The 16,678-nt window shown below is 40.5% G+C and overlaps 1 protein-coding gene across 1 annotated transcript; it reads left to right on the top strand.

Moving 5' to 3' along the window:
• Window positions 1-1,401: 1,401 nt before the first annotated feature.
• Smp_008400 (putative adenosine kinase) lies at window positions 1,402-2,577 on the top strand (the record flags this gene model as incomplete). The annotated part of the gene is made up of 3 exons (XM_018794418.1): window positions 1,402-1,426; window positions 1,467-1,984; window positions 2,020-2,577. 3 exons carry the CDS (start codon window positions 1,402-1,404, stop codon window positions 2,575-2,577), a joined length of 1,101 nt encoding a protein of 366 aa, XP_018648833.1.
• Window positions 2,578-16,678: the final 14,101 nt, after the last annotated feature.

Genomic DNA, 16,678 nt, shown 5'->3' with positions numbered 1-16,678 from the left:
ATGAACCATCCAATCAATTAATTGTGAAAGTCTCCATTTGTAAAAGGTTAAAATCATTCAAAGACCAGTAGAAAACGGATAATTCATGTTGAAGTGTTTTATTTTATTTATTTATTTGAACACATAAACATTGGTACAAGGAGGCGCCAAATATACATGCGCCATACAGATCGTTCGATTTGTGTGAAGTTTGGGATACTGCTCGAGTGCCCAGACCAAAGCCGGTGGTTTTCTTAGGGGGCCACACACCGAGCCTTTGACCTAAAGGTCTAACCCACAAGGCAGTGGAGCATCGTAAGGAGATGCAGTCCCATGGTAACTGATGATCAACAGTAGGTTCATACGCCATTTGTTCCCTCAGGATACTGAGACCCATGTGAACCATTGGTTTGGAATCAAGGTTTCCCAACTCCTCTATATGAACCTTCCGTGTCCACTAACGTGGTTAAAGCGTCGGACATTCGCTTTTCGTCCTCTCGATTTCGTAAACAACACCCTCGCCATGAGAAGGTAGTGAGTAGGACTTCCCTGACAGTGGCTGTATACGCGTGGCCATGTGAGAGTATTTAGAGAGGGAGAGAGGGCTCTCTACCCTCGGCCGTATCGGGGCATTCGGGGGCTCATGTTGAAGTGAGTATCTTGTGACTATTCAAAACGATGTAGAATGAGAGAATAGAAATTCCCAATTTCCGTTTACATCACGGACTACTAAAAAATCATATACTGAGATACAAAAGCCGTTTAATTATTTCTGGTTTTCAATGTTATCAATTTACTATCAGTCCGTGATGTAAATTTAAAAAATGTAAAAATCTAGACAAGATATTTTATATTATTAACTCCTCATTTATCAGCAGCATTTTGTTGCTAGGTCGTTACTAAACACATCAGAAGCTATTCAATAAAGGACAGTTGAAAACAAATGACATACATTTTAGTAAAGATGCAGCCGTCAAGAAAATTGATTATCACCGCTAGTGTGCAACGCGAATAGGGCACCTTATTAGCACAAATGTTTAAAGACATCACGGTTTATGTGTAACAAATAAATAGGACAAGGATAAAGAACAGAAACTCGTCGAGACATACGTGAGAAGTTCAAGTGTTTAAACTTGCTTTGAAAAACCAAGCTGAACCTAATCACATGCATTGTTTGGGAAATTATCTGTTAGGTCTTAAAAAAACTTGAAGTGGTTCAAAAACAAGAATAATGAGTTCTCACAAACGAAAAAAAACAACCATACGGCAACGATATATTCTTACTACTTAAACACTAATTAATGACCTAGTCTTAAACACCAATAGTTTTTCCTGGCACAGTACGTTCTCTAACATCCAATGCTTTTAAAGGGTTAAACGTTACGATGACCTAGAAACGACAAATTGAGTTTCAGAGAAATCATGCTAAGTACCGGTTGGCTGAAAGGTAACTTATATAAATTTGCAAAACTGTCCGCCTATTGTAGAGGAAAAGTTCGTTAAAATGCGTGATCTTCCAGAAGGTTATGTTTTCGGGATGGGGAACCCACTGTTAGATATATTGGTAGATGCTGATGATTATATGTATGAAAGGTACGAACTTCAAAAAGACAACGCCATACTGGCTGAGGAAGAACATATGGCAATTTACGACGAAATTCAGAAAAGAAAAGATGTGAAATATGTTGCCGGAGGAGCCACATTGAACACAGTCAAAATGATTCAGTGGATAATTCAGAAACCATTTGTGTGTTCATACGTCGGATGCATAGGTGCCGACATACAAGGGAAATATATTAAGAATGATTGTCGTGGGTTGGATGTACGGACAGATTTCCAGATCACAACGAAACCGTTGAAAACCGGAAAAGTAGCGGTCCTTATAAGCGAAAAACTACGTAGCATGGTTACCTACTTAGGAGCTGCGTGTGATCTTTCTTTGGCCCACATTGAGCAACCACATGTTTGGAGTCTTGTGGAAAAAGCACAAGTGTATTATATTGCAGTAAGTTTAAATTGTATTATCTAGTTATTTTCAAGGGTTTCGTAATAAATACCTGTTATGAAGGTATGCTGAAAATAGCCAAACATTCTCTGGAAAATGAGAAGTTGTTCTGCTTCAATCTCAGTGCTACTTTCCTACCTAGGTTTAATACTAAAGAGGTAAATGAAATGATATCCTACTCACGAATCGTAATTGGGAACGAGTCTGAAGCTGCAACGTTTGGAGAGGTTCATAGTCTTACTGATGGAACCGTTCATGAAGCAGCCCAGTATATAGCTGACTTACCATTTGCTGACGGAAAAAAGCGTAAACGATTGGTCATTATAACACAAGGGAAAGATCCCATAATATATGCAGATTCTACTGACCCTACCGTTCATCAATATGTTGTAGAGCAGTTGAAGGATGAAGAAATGGTGGATACAAATGGAGCTGGAGATTCCTTTGCCGCCGGATTTATTGCAGATTATATACGTAATAAGCCAATGATCACGTCGCTGCAGTCAGGTGTGAAAGCTGCGGCCTATATTATACGTAGATCTGGCTTTTCCTTAGGTTTGAGAGAGTCTAGTGCGTTCAAAATAAATTTATAGAACAGAACCAAACTTACCTTAATTATCTCTAGTGCCATATTAAACAAGCATGGAACTCCCGGTAAAATGAAGATATTCTTCACTTTGACAATAGGATAAGAACTTTCACTTCCCATCTGGATTCCTGTTGCATATAGTAATTCAGATGATTCCGGTATTTTGGCAAGTTTGGTCATGGGATCTGAAGAGGAAATCATGTTCGGTTTTAATAGTCTCCTGAGAGTTTGGAGGAACTTTGGATGAATGATAATTTTTTCATTTAGTGCCTTAGCAACACCTTCATATGTCACATCATCGTGAGTAGAACCTATACCTCCGGATGTTATTACGTAGTCGTAACGGTTCATAAAGTTGCGAACTTCCTCTGAGATTGCATCTGAGTCATCAGGAATGACAGAAATCTACATTAGGGTGTTATCTTGTGTATTTAAGTTACCTTCCGAAGTCGTACACCGAAAAGCGGGGCAGTGAGGCATAGTTGTCGTGAATTGGAATCTTTCGCTTTTCCATTCAGTATTTCGTCACCGATAACTGAAATTAGTTGTAGTTAAGGGAGATTTGTGAATAAATTATTCACTTGCAACAAATATTTATTAGGTGTGTGAGAAGTTTTAAGTTCGGTTGCAGACATCATCTATGAAGAATGTATAGTTGTTTGGTATGATTGCTTGTAGCTCAAGAAAAACGTCATCGAGACAATGCGTGCATAGCGTTTCATAGCGAGGGCGAATCTGTGGTCATAAGTTTACGCCTACTAGCAAATTGTGTACATAACAATGGGAAGCCTTGATTTTCATGATCTGAACCTGTGTCGGTCAATATACTGCGGGAATACGCTGGTTTGACTGTTAGGAGGATCATATCTTTAAATAGCTAGGTACATGTTGAGAATTCTTTGAGAACACGTGGTAAGTTTCAGATTTCCGAAGTCAAATACAGAGTGCCGAAATATTTGGTTACTGATGTAACTATATTGGAAAACTAGGTTATCAATAAATCACTCTTTGACCTTCATGAGTTAATGTATGTATTTAGTAGGATTACTTTCTAGACTTACTAATGATGGGAAACCTGAAGTAGGATAATTTACGTCCTATTTTGGCGATGATTCGGATTAGGTAAGGTCAGGTTCCTAAGAATACTACCCTACTCATAAATGATATTGTTTTAAATAGTATTTCTAGGTTATTTAGATAACATGAATTCATTATCTTTTGTGGTTTCTCATTAGCTTCTTACAACCTTATATGTATTGAAACTGAACATAGAGGTACGACTTATCGATTCATATGTACTTGCTAATCATATTACGTTGGGAGAACATAGAAAAAAGCATATGTATGCATTTCCGAGAACGTTTCAAAGAATTTGAGACTGAAAGGAGTAACACTTCTAGATACAATAGCTCGGTATTTAATTAACACCGGGCATACTATCGATATTCTACAAGCCTTTGAAATTATTAGCAGACTAAAAAACGTAGCGTATCTCCGGTTTTCAGAAGCATAAGCAACAAAAAAACGAAAGCCTAATTCATGTATCCAGAATGAAACAATAATCAAGTTATCGCTACCTTGGCATAATATTTTTTATTATCATTATTTCATTAGCGTTTATTTTGTGTGGTCTTTTCCAAACTAACTCTTATTTTATGTAAACCAATATCATCCGTTTATTTGAGCGGCTTTTATTTTACTTAATGCTCTTGTATAAACTCTTCAAATCCTGTTCAATAATTACGTAACACATCTTGTCAACTTCTAATTCCTGTAATCTTATGTAAACCCTTTAAAATATTTGAAACTATCACACAAACAATCTGTTTCCGGACCTTATTTAATTACTACTCACTGCTGCCCCCCCTTCGTTTTCGAATTCCATCTTCGGTGAGACTATAATTTATGGACGACCTTTGAGCGACACTGAAATGACCTTGAGAGTGTCCAGCTAATAACTAGGACCAAATGATGGTAATAAACCAGTGAGGAATTAGAATAATGATTTACCATTGATGGTTAAGGTTAAGAATTAGATTTAGGGTTTTAATCACGAACTGACATCAGCTATAATGCCAAGACTCTATTTATCCAAATGGACACTTGAATTTCGCGCCAAAATCTAAGACCTGTTATCTTATACCTGATTAGTTTGTCTATAAATTATAGTCTCGCTCCATCTTCCAATGACCTCACACCTGTTCAGATATACAGTTAATATTGGCAATATTTGTCATTCTAACTCTTTCCATTATCAGAGTCTACTGTTTCACATCATATCACACCTCATTACCAACTTTTACTATATATATGGTTGTAAGCAGTTGATGTTAAACCACAAAATATAATGAATTCATATTCTGCCTCAACTGTTGTTTTGGCTTTATCCAAACTAGTGAATAACATCGGAGCTGACAAGCAGAAATATGTAGAAGACATGATAACGACAGCAGAAAGGTGTGCAAAAGAAGGAATTACGCAAGAACTACATGATATTATAAAAAAACCAGTAGGGAAAAAAGCAGCACACAGACTTCCCTACAAATATTACCACGCCAACAATGATATTAGCAAGGCCGTCAGATAAACCAGTAATGCCGAAGTACCATCACCAGATAGCATACCAGATGAAACCTTTTTCGCCACTACGGAGTACTTGAGATAGTCACCATCATACGAAACTCCAATGAAACTTCAATGGAAAACCGTTTATGGAGGACAGCTCACAGATGCCTTCTCAGTGTATACTTGTTTCAGATAAGACTGCCTACCCTCACTGTTCCTCTTTGTGCTAGCTGATGACTAGATCATGAAGACCTCTACAGTTCAGGATAAGCACGGAATACAATGAGGACTGAGGGTGTAGCTGCATGATTTTAATTCTGCAGACGGATTAACCTTCCTACTATGTACATAGAGGCAAGCAAGAACAAGTACAACCAGTGTAGAAGAGAATTCCGCAGAAATAGATTTTAATATTAACAAGGCATAAAGCGCGAACCTAAAGTATGACACAGAGTGGCATGTAAGTCCAACTTATGAAGGTTTTCTTAAAGTGAGGTTTATTGCGTCTGTGAAGCAATGCTACCGAGTAACAACTGGAATGAAAAGCCCGAAACATAGTCCCTGGGAGGTTTACAGGTAAAGACTTACATAGGTAAATACTTCTTGAGATGAATATCAGGGTTATGTTGTGAGTAAAAAAAAACCCAACGTGGTGAGGGTAAACGTTACGACAGTTACTTAGGACTATATTAGTGCTAATCTGTTATCTGCCTTATGCTCAGTGGGTGAGACTATAGTTTATGGATATCCTGTGAGCGATGCTAAAATGACAATGGGAAAACTTGACCACATGTTAAGTCAAACGAGGGTTATGCATTAGTGACGAAGTAGGATTGAGGTTTCCAGAAAGAAAGGTTTAGCACTCAAAGTTAAGGTTGTTGTCACGAAATGACATCAGCAATAATGGCAAAATGATACATAACAACACAGATAAATGAAATTCGTGAAAGAATCCAACGGCCAACTCAAATCTCGTAAGTCATAGCCTCACTGTATAAAACAGAGTGCAAAGAGTTGCCTTTAGTTACTGAAAAACTTGGAACATCTTTGGACCCTATAATTAGATACCTATGAGACCGAGGGATTTGGGAGATACCATTTTTAGCGCGAAAGACATAGTAGTCATACACCGCGCCATGACCTTTAGCTGGACTACAGCTTCAGTTTGAAAAACACAGGAGGCTAGGTGACCTGTGTAAATCCTGGCATTTGTGGTATCTCGGCTGATCTTCCTTTCTTTTGAAAGCGTCGACAGATGAAGCTTCAATCACGTGTTGTGGTAATGAATTTCATTTGCTGATGATCCAACGGGAAAGTCTATAGACAAATGACAAGTAATTTGTTCTGGGTGTGTGAATATTTCTAGAGTTTCGTCACAAGTTTTCCGTTTTGGAAGAAAAGGAAAGTAGGGGGTATCAAATGCAAGTTATTCGCCAAGTAATTTTAAAACTTTCATCAAGTCGCCTCTAGTTCATTTGTATGACTATAGAGGTAGCTTAGTCAGTCGATCTTCATATGAAGGTTTTTCCACTTGAGGGGACTACTAAGTTGCGGTTCCTCGAAAATTTTCCAACGGCTCACTCTTTCTCATTAGGCAGGGGTTAGCCGTTTATATGCAGTACTCAAGCCTAAGACGAGAGAGTACGTATTGTAGCTGTAAATAATTCCCCAAAATCAATAGCTCATTAAGTGTTCGACATTGGATGCTGACCATGTTGTTTAAGTGGACTTGTTTAACTGAAGGCTTTCGGTCATGCATCCGTACCAGATCACGTTTCAACACGGCGTGGGACACAGCTCCTACGTTTCATTAGCCAGCTTATAGAAAAGGTCCTCGATATATTGGTAACGAATCAAATATATCTTTCCTGCCTCTTCTCGTCTGACTTCTGATTTCTATCTGACTGGGAACGATCGAATATAGAAGGTGCTACTGGTAGCTAGTTGTAAAACTAGAACATCCGTTGCATCGTCATTGGTGAGACCGACGTGATCTGGTACACCAAGTCAATATACTGTGAGTCTGATCCATTTTGGAATATTATTATTGTTATTCTTTATTTGAATTTTATATATTGTGATATACTTTTTTTCGCGAATTTTTTTTTCCGGATATATTTTAATTAGACATTTTTCGTTCTCTATATTACTATGACGGAACACTCACCCAAGGTTTTTAAGTTAAAGTCTATTCCCCCTATTTCGATTCAGTTAACGCCATTTTGGCCCGACAATATCGAGTCCTGGTTCTGCTATGCAGAAGCCGATTTTTGCATGCACGGAATCACGGACTCGCGCACACGTTTCCTCGCGGTAGTTAAGGCGTTACCGCGTGAGTTTAACAGGTACGTAACACCTAGTATGTTTACTAGTGATGTTCCCGAACCTTACGAAACGCTTAAACTATCGATTTTAAAACGCGGAGACCTAACTGATCGACAACGGTTAGACCAACTCCTTAACAATATCGACTTACAACATGGTTCTGCGACAGACATGTTGCTTAGAATGAGAGAAGTCATTGGCCAACGAACTTTCGATGATGGCCTATTTAGACAAATTTTCTTGTCTAAACTCCCTCAACAGGTGCAGGCAGTGCTTGTTTCATTTCAAAACAATGCCATAGATGAACTAGCTGCATCTGCCGATCGAATCTTGGAAATCACCAAAATTTCTAAGGCCGAGGTTTTTACTATCAAAGAAAAGCCCCAATCGACCTCGACTGACATGGCCGAACTATGTCACACGCTTACAAGATATCTTAGAGTTCGTAATGACCGTAGTCGGTCAAAATCCTCACGTAGGAGCGTTTCACGTAAAAGATCTGTCTCTCGTGGTCGAGAGACAGACAACCCCGACTGGTGCTGGTATCACAATCAGTACGGTAAATCCTCTAGAAATTGCAGGAAGCCCTGCAATTATCCGACCCCAAAATCGAGTGACACGAAAAACAGTTCGGGGAACTTCCCAGCCGGCACGCGTTAACGGCAACCGTAGCCGGCGAACACAGCCGCCTCTTATATGTCACGGATGTGACTACGAAAGTTCGCTACCTCGTCGACACTGGCGCAGAAGTTAGCGTTCTTCCAGCAAATCCCGACGACAGACTTCGCGAGTCTGTTTTAAGTTTACAGGCGGCAAACGGAAAGCCGATCGCTACTTACGGTAAAAGGTACGTCTACCTTAACGTGGGCTTACGCAAACCCATACACTGGATTTTCGTGGTTGCAGATGTCTCTATGCCAATCATTGGTATAGACCTGTTACAACACCACAATCTACTCATCGACACACGCTCAAGAAGGTTAATAGATGGAAACACTAAACTATCCGTTTGCGTAACTCCTTGTTCTGGTTGTAGGTTATCCCCAGTCACGATTAAGCACACCATAGACCCCTCGTACCAATCAGTACTCGACAAATACCCCGGGATATACCAATCGCAATCGAAATTACCTTGTGTAACCAGCAATGTTACACATCACATCTCGACTACAGGACCACCTGTATTTTCGAAAGCTCGAAGACTCGCTCCCGAGAAGCTTAGGTTAGCTAAAAACGAATTCGACCACATGATGGACCTAGGGATAATTCGACCATCGAATAGTCCATGGTCATCCCCATTGCACATGGTCCCTAAAAAGGATAGCAACGATTGGCGGCCAACTGGTGATTATCGGCGTCTGAATGCAAAAACCATTCCCGATCGTTACCCGCTGCCTCATATTCACGATTTGACAGCTACCTTGAAAGGTACAACTGTCTTTTCGAAAATCGACTTGGTTAAAGCTTATAACCAAATCCCGATGGCACCTGACGACATTACTAAAACCGCCATCATCACTCCCTTCGGTCTTTACGAATTTCTACGAATGCCTTTTGGTTTAAGAAATGCGGCTCAAACCTTCCAAAGGTTTATAGACGACGTCTTCCGAGGTCTCAACTTCGTACATGCGTATGTTGATGACTGTCTAATAGCAAGTCCGGACAGAGAATCACATCTCAAGCATCTGGACATTGTTTTCGATCGACTTCAAAGGCGTGGCATTACTGTCAACATTCAGAAATGCCAAATCGGAACTAACTGCTTAGACTTCTTAGGACACACTATTGATGCCCAAGGCATCCGACCCCTTAGGAGCAAAGTGGCGGCCATTCTGGATTACCCAGAACCGACCACGATCAAGCACTTACGAACTTTTAACGGACTTGTAAGTTTCTATAGACGGTTCATACCCAAATGCGCATCCCTTATGAAACCGTTAACTGATCAGCTTCGTGGAAATGCAAAATCAATTAGTCTAGACGACATTGCTCGAAAAGCATTCTCCACAGTTAAGGAACACATCGCTAAAGCAACCCTGCTTGCTCATCAGGACACTCAAGCGCCCATTAGTATCGCAGTAGACGCATCCGACTCAGCAATCGGAGGAGTCTTACAACAATGGGTTAACAACTCGTGGCAACCTCTAGGATTTTTCTCGAGACGGTTGTTAGATGCGGAATCTAGGTACAGCACGTTCGGTAGGGAACTACTAGCTATGTATTGTGCTGTACGGCATTTTCAACATTCCATCGAAGGAAGAGAATTCACGCTTTTTACCGATCACAAACCTCTTACCTTCTCCTTAAGTTCATCTTCAGACAAGTACTCACCGCGAGAGTCTCGACAACTCGACTACATTTCGCAGTTTACTTCAGACATACAACATATTTCTGGAGCAAACAATGTAGTCGCAGACGCCTTGTCTCGAATTAGCTCCTTGAACAGTTTCCAAGGAATCGACCTTCTTAAACTCGCTCAGCTTCAAAAAGAAGACATTGATCTTCAGCATGAGTTATCCTCGACAACTCTTAAACTAAGTGTTAGGCAGATGGGAACAGGTAAGGAAACCTTACTCTGTGACACATCTACAGGTAGGGATCGTCCAATAGTACCAAAACATTATCGCCGCAACGTCTTCAATACGTTGCACAATCTTTCTCATCCAGGTGCTCGTGCAACAGTCAAACTTATAGCCGGACGCTTTTGCTGGCCTGGCATGAATAAAGACGTGAGGGAGTGGGCACGCTCCTGTGTTAGCTGTCAGAAATCTAAGGTCGTAAGACACAACAAATGTCCCTTAGGCTCTTTCAAAACCCCTGACGCTCGTTTCGACCACGTCCATATAGATTTGGTAGGACCCTTACCCGACTCGAACGGATACTCATATCTCCTAACATGCGTGGACCGTTTCACTCGATGGCCAGAAGCAGTACCAATTAAGGACATTACTGCTGAAACCGTGGCCCGCGCTTTCGTCGAACGATGGGTAGCAAGTTTCGGCTGCCCTTCCACAATCACTACAGACCGCGGACGCCAGTTCGAATCTGGACTTTTCCGTTGTCTGACCTCACTTTTAGGAATCACGCGCTTCCGAACGACCGCCTACCACCCACAAGCAAACGGGTTGGTAGAACGTTTTCATCGACAACTAAAAGCCTCATTATCAGCTTCAAACGTTTCACAGTGGACAGACGCTCTTCCACTCGTCTTGCTAGGTATCCGCAATGCAGTGAAAGCTGACGTTGGATACACGGCATCTCAACTCGTTTACGGAACGACACTCCGACTCCCAGGAGAATTCGTGGATCCTTCAGCTTCTTCATCGAACATGGATCTAAACTCTTACACGAGTAGGCTTTCAAACGCTATGCGTTCAGTTAAACCTGCTCACACTCGACCTCAATCAACTGATGTTTTCGTTCAACCCGAATTACGACATAGTACACACGTCTTCGTTCGTCGAGACTCACATCGACGACCCCTCGAATCAGCATACGAAGGACCCTTCAAAGTTCTTCAACGCGAACCTAAGTACTATGTAGTAGATAAGAACGGTACGAACGATAGCATCAGTATCGATCGACTCAAAGCAGCGTACTTAGAAGGAAACCCTAGCTACGTCGATTTTCCTTCGGTACAAGCAAACGACACAGCTACTACACTCGTAGTACCCTACACGACAGCCGACACACAACTTGATACTTCGTCAACGTCGATAGATAAACCTAAAACAACGCGTTCTGGAAGACGAGTAAGATTTCCAGAACATCTTAACGAATATTGCACGTAGGACATAAGCTTTATCTTGAATTACCCTTTCATAGTTTATTATAAAATTTTTTTAATATGCTCAATTTTTTCATTTATATAAAAAAAAACAAAAAAAAAGCATTTTTTAAATTTTTTTGAGCGTATATATATATATTTTTATATATAAAAAAAAACCAAAAGAAAACCATTTTTTCCGATCGCTTTTACGCTTTTTGTAAGTGTATTAGTTTATTCATTTTTTTTCCCGCTCATCTTGTGTCCCTGCGCAAGTACGAGTGTATTTTTGATATGCACTCACACGTTCTATTTTTCCTCTTTTCCAGGACGGCTGGAAAAGAACGACGAAGTTTCGCAAGGAACCGTAATTTTTCATTGTACTATATTTCTTTATTGCTATGTTGTACATTTTGGTCCCATAGTTTGAGGAAAGACGACCAGACGCTGCTAAACGAAGCAAGCTATCAGAAAAGTGTTTACCAACGACAAACTCGTTGGGTTTAAACTTCTGGCTGGTCACGTGTTAGGGGCATCACTACCTCACTAGGGGGGAGTGATCTGTAGCTGTAAATAATTCCCCAAAATCAATAGCTCATTAAGTGTTCGACATTGGATGCTGACCATGTTGTTTAAGTGGACTTGTTTAACTGAAGGCTTTCGGTCATGCATCCGTACCAGATCACGTTTCAACACGGCGTGGGACACAGCTCCTACGTTTCATTAGCCAGCTTATAGAAAAGGTCCTCGATATATTGGTAACGAATCAAATATATCTTTCCTGCCTCTTCTCGTCTGACTTCTGATTTCTATCTGACTGGGAACGATCGAATATAGAAGGTGCTACTGGTAGCTAGTTGTAAAACTAGAACATCCGTTGCATCGTCAGTATAATCGACATGACTGTGACCAGTGATGAGTCACTGGGCCTGGCAAAATCACACAGCAATCAAGTCACGGAATATAGAACATCTCTCCGTTAACCGCCAGAGCCAAGGACAACCAACACGTATCAGTTAACTGTACACCATGCACTGGCTCGTGAGGTGGTGGTCGTAAAGCCTACCTTATACCAACTTTTACCGATAGTCTTCGACATTTGATAACGACCGCATTAGTTCCACTGAACAAAACGGAAGATTACCAACGTAGATTATCTGTGTCGAATGATTGCGGGTCTACTCGAGTTAGACGGGAATGGTGTGAACAACTAGCTAACGTTAAAGTCACACTTCGTGGTTAGTAATTAACGTGGAATAGCGTTTCGTCGTATCCCAAAACTATGGCCAATCGAGTAACCGTACAAAACAAACGACCTAGAATAGCTTCAGTGCTGAACAACAAGCGATCTGCCACACCAGTTTGCAAGCTATGAGTCTGTTCATTTTGTGGAATTTTATAAATCATTGCTTTATTTTCATCGTATTATATTGTGATATTTTTTCGTGTGTTGGGATATGCTTTCACTCGCTTATTCCTGCTTTTTATATTTGACGAGACGGAACAGATACCTAAAGTACTTAAGTTAAAGACTATGACTCCACCTCCATTCCAACTAATGCCCTTTTGGCCAGACAACATCGAGGCCTGTTTCTGCTACGCAGAAGCCGACTTTTACGGGGCAAGACGTGACCTATCCACGTACTAAAGTCACCACCGCGCGAATTTAACAGGTACGTCACACCTAGTATGTTTACTAGTGATGTTTCGGGGCCCTACAAAACTCTAAAAAGGTCTATTTTTGAACACGGAGATCTAACCGACCGACAATAGCTAGATCAACTCCTTAATAATATCGATCAGCAACACAGTTCGGCGACAGACATGTTGTCAAGAATGAGAGGGGTGATTGGCCAAAGGAATTTCGATGATGGCCTACCTATACAACATTTTTTATCTAAACCTCCTCAACAGGTGTAAGCAGTGCTTGTCTCATTTCGAAACAACACTGTGAAAGAGCTGGCTTCATCTGCTGATCGAATTCTGGAGATCCCCAAAACGTCTAACTCCGAGGTCTATTCCGTGAGGCGAAAACCTCAGACGACATGAAATGACGTCACAGAACTCTGTCATACCCTGACACGTTTTCACTGTCTTTGTCAAAACCGTGAACGATCACAAACTTCTCGAAGGAGTTCTTCACGAAAACGATCTGTCTCTAAATCATGAGTGGCAGATAACCCTGATTTGTGCTAGTGTAGTGAACAAAACACCGGTTGGGGACAATCCAATGTATTTAAGCAAAAATTACAGACTATCTCAGTAAATTCTGAAAACCATACAATGAACAGTCAATTTGCAAATTAACAACCAGTAGTCTCGATCTTCACTGTTTCTTCTCTAATTCCATTGTTCGTGGATTTTCCTACCGATTGCGCTTCATTTCAGTTCTTCCCTCATCGGACTTCTGCCAAAATACATTCTATGTCTGACCAACACCATATACTACTTATATGGATATAAGTAGACCACACCACACTAGTATCATAACCAGTATGGAAAATCTCGAAATTGCGAGAAACCCCTTTAATTTTCCAAGTCAAAACCGATCGACACGAAAAAGTTTCGCGAAATTTCCTGGCCTGCACTCGTCAACGGCAACCGTAGACGGTGAACTTAGCCATCTGTCATACGTGTTAGATGTGATTACGATAGTTCGTTACCTCTTCGCCACTGGTGCGGAAGTTGGCGTTCTTTCAGCAGAGTGTAAGCACCGACTTCACGAACTGGTTTCAAACTTGCAGACGGCAAACGGAAGGCCAATCTCCACATATGGTAAAAGGCACGTTTACCTTAACGTGGGTTTACGCAAACCCATTCACTGGATCTTCGTTGTTGCAGATATTTGTATGTTAATCACTGGTATAGACCTGCTACAACACCACAATCTACTCGTCGATACGTGCAAACGGAGACCAGTAGACGGAAACACTAGTTTATCTGGTTGCGTAACTCCATTTTCCGGTCGCAGATGATCTCCAGTGACAATTAAGCACACGATAGATCCATTCTATCAACCACTATTCGATAAGTACTCTGGGATATTCTAAACGCAACCTAAATCGCCATGTGCAACCAGCAATGTTTCATATCACGTGATGGCTCTAGGACCACTTGTATTCTCGAAATCACTACGACTGGTTCCCGAAAAGCTGAGATTGGGTGAAAACAAATTCGACCACGTGATCGACTTAGAAATCATTCAGTCATCGAACAGCCGATGAGTATCTCCACTACACATGGGCCCTAATAAAGACAGCAACTATTGGAGTCCAATTGATGACTATCGGTAATTGAATGCGAGGACCATTCTTGACCGTTACCCGTTGCCTCGCATTCCCGATCTGACTGTTACTTTAGAAGGTACAACTGCCTTTTCTAAAATCGACTTGGTTAAAACATATAACCAAATTCCCATAGCTGCTGAAGACATTCCTAAAACCTCTATCATCACTCCTTTCAGTCTCTACGCACGTCTGCGCATGCCTTTAGGCTTAAGAAATGCTGCACAAACATTCCAGAGATTCATCAAGGACGTTTTTCGAGGGCTTAACTCCGTATATGCGTATGTTGTTGACTGCTTGATGGCAAGTCCGGACAGAGAATCTCATCTGCAGCATCTGGACATTGTATTCGAACGACTACAAAAGTACGGCAGTACTGTAAACATTCAGAGATGTCAAATCGGCACCGACTCCCTAGATTTTCCCAGACATACTATTGATTCTCGAAGCATCCGACCTCTGAGAAGCAAAGTGGTGGCCATTCTGGTTTCCCCATAACCGACCACAATCAAGCGGCTACACACGTTGATAGGTACTGCTTCGGGCCACCGAGTAAAACGGTCTACGCAGGTTAAAAGATAAGAGTATTCATTTGAATCAAGACGTATGTATGAATGAACCAATGATTCTATTGTATTGATGACTGTCTTGATTTTGGATTCCAAATACAGTGCATTCGTTCGAGGTCACCTAATACTTCTTGATTAAGTTGCATTATTGCCGAGATTACTGGTTTATACTATAATTCAAATACCCCTATACATAACATTGGCGTCGCGATGGAGCCTGTGATGGAACGGTTGGATATACATTCAGACTTTAATGCTTGTGAGAATTACATGGAGACGTTCGAAATCTGGGCTATGACCAAGGAAGATATTGAGGATGTTAATATTGTGGCTCATTTCATTACGTTCATCGGAAAAGAAGCATACAGTTTAATAAGGACTTTGGCATTTCCAGATAAACCGATTTCACTCCCTTATGCAACTTTCAAGCAACTACTACAGGACCATGTAAAGTATACAAGTTTCGAGTGAGGTAAAGGAAAAAATTCAATGAAAAGATGTGTCAAGGCATCAGGAATTCCACTACTTTACTAAGTCGTCTCAGTCCAATACGAAATCAGGGTTATTCAGATAACAATTCATTGAGTTGTGAAACAGTTCACGAAGATGAGCACAAGTTTGGTAAATGCCTGTTCTGTGGCAAGTTTCGCCCATGTAATTCATGTGTATTTCGTAATTCTAAATGCTTTAATTGTGGTAAAACTGGACACATTCAGTCAGTTTGTAATACCATGGTTCATTTCTCTGAAACTAATGCTAAAATTTGTGATTCTACTAAGGTGGATGTTCCCAATGATCACTTATCCTTATCCGAGACTTCTTGAAGAGGTATGACATCATATAGCTGAATAAAACCCAGAATCATTGTTAGACAAAAGTTTCCAATCAACCAACTTCTTATCAGATCTCTCGTGTTACTGTACCGGATGTAGTTTGTCATAATGATTCACATACTTCCGATGGAAATTTTTACAACCCTGAGAATATTATATTGAATGAGTCAAATCATGATCAAAAACCGGATTCAGTTTTGGTAGATGCTGATTTTTCTGATGATCCATTATTCTCAAACGAAACTTAATAAATTTGAGGGAAATATTTCAGAAAAAACCGAATTCTGATGTCATATCAAATGTTATTCATCGTCACAATGGATTTATCTCTAGAGACATCCCTAATGAATGTGATAAATATGTTCCGAATGAGTCGAATTCTAGTCACATTTGTGATGTTATTGTATCAGATGTTAGATATTCTCCAAACTATGTTTGTCGTGTAGAATCCCTGGTCAGTGGTATGGTGAATCAGATGGGATAGCAAGTTTTCCCGAAGCGACCTGAGAATCAGTTTGCTTAGATATGAAGTTTGTACAGGCAGAAAATCCAAACCAAACCAAAGATTATCTTAATGGGCATGAGGAAGGTGCATGTTTTTCATTCGATGGTTTCGCAGGTGAATCAAGCCTAGATGAATCACATATGTTAATTACACATATCAATGCATATCTATTTGTGTATTCTAATATGAATAACAAAAGAATATGTATCATAATTTTTATGTAATTCGAAGTCACATTACGGAATGCCTCGAATTACT

The sequence above is a fragment of the Schistosoma mansoni genome, chromosome 1 (assembly GCF_000237925.1).
Source record: "Schistosoma mansoni strain Puerto Rico chromosome 1, complete genome".
In the NCBI taxonomy this organism is placed as follows: domain Eukaryota; kingdom Metazoa; phylum Platyhelminthes; class Trematoda; order Strigeidida; family Schistosomatidae; genus Schistosoma; species Schistosoma mansoni.
This window is presented reverse-complemented; position numbering and strand designations above follow the sequence as displayed.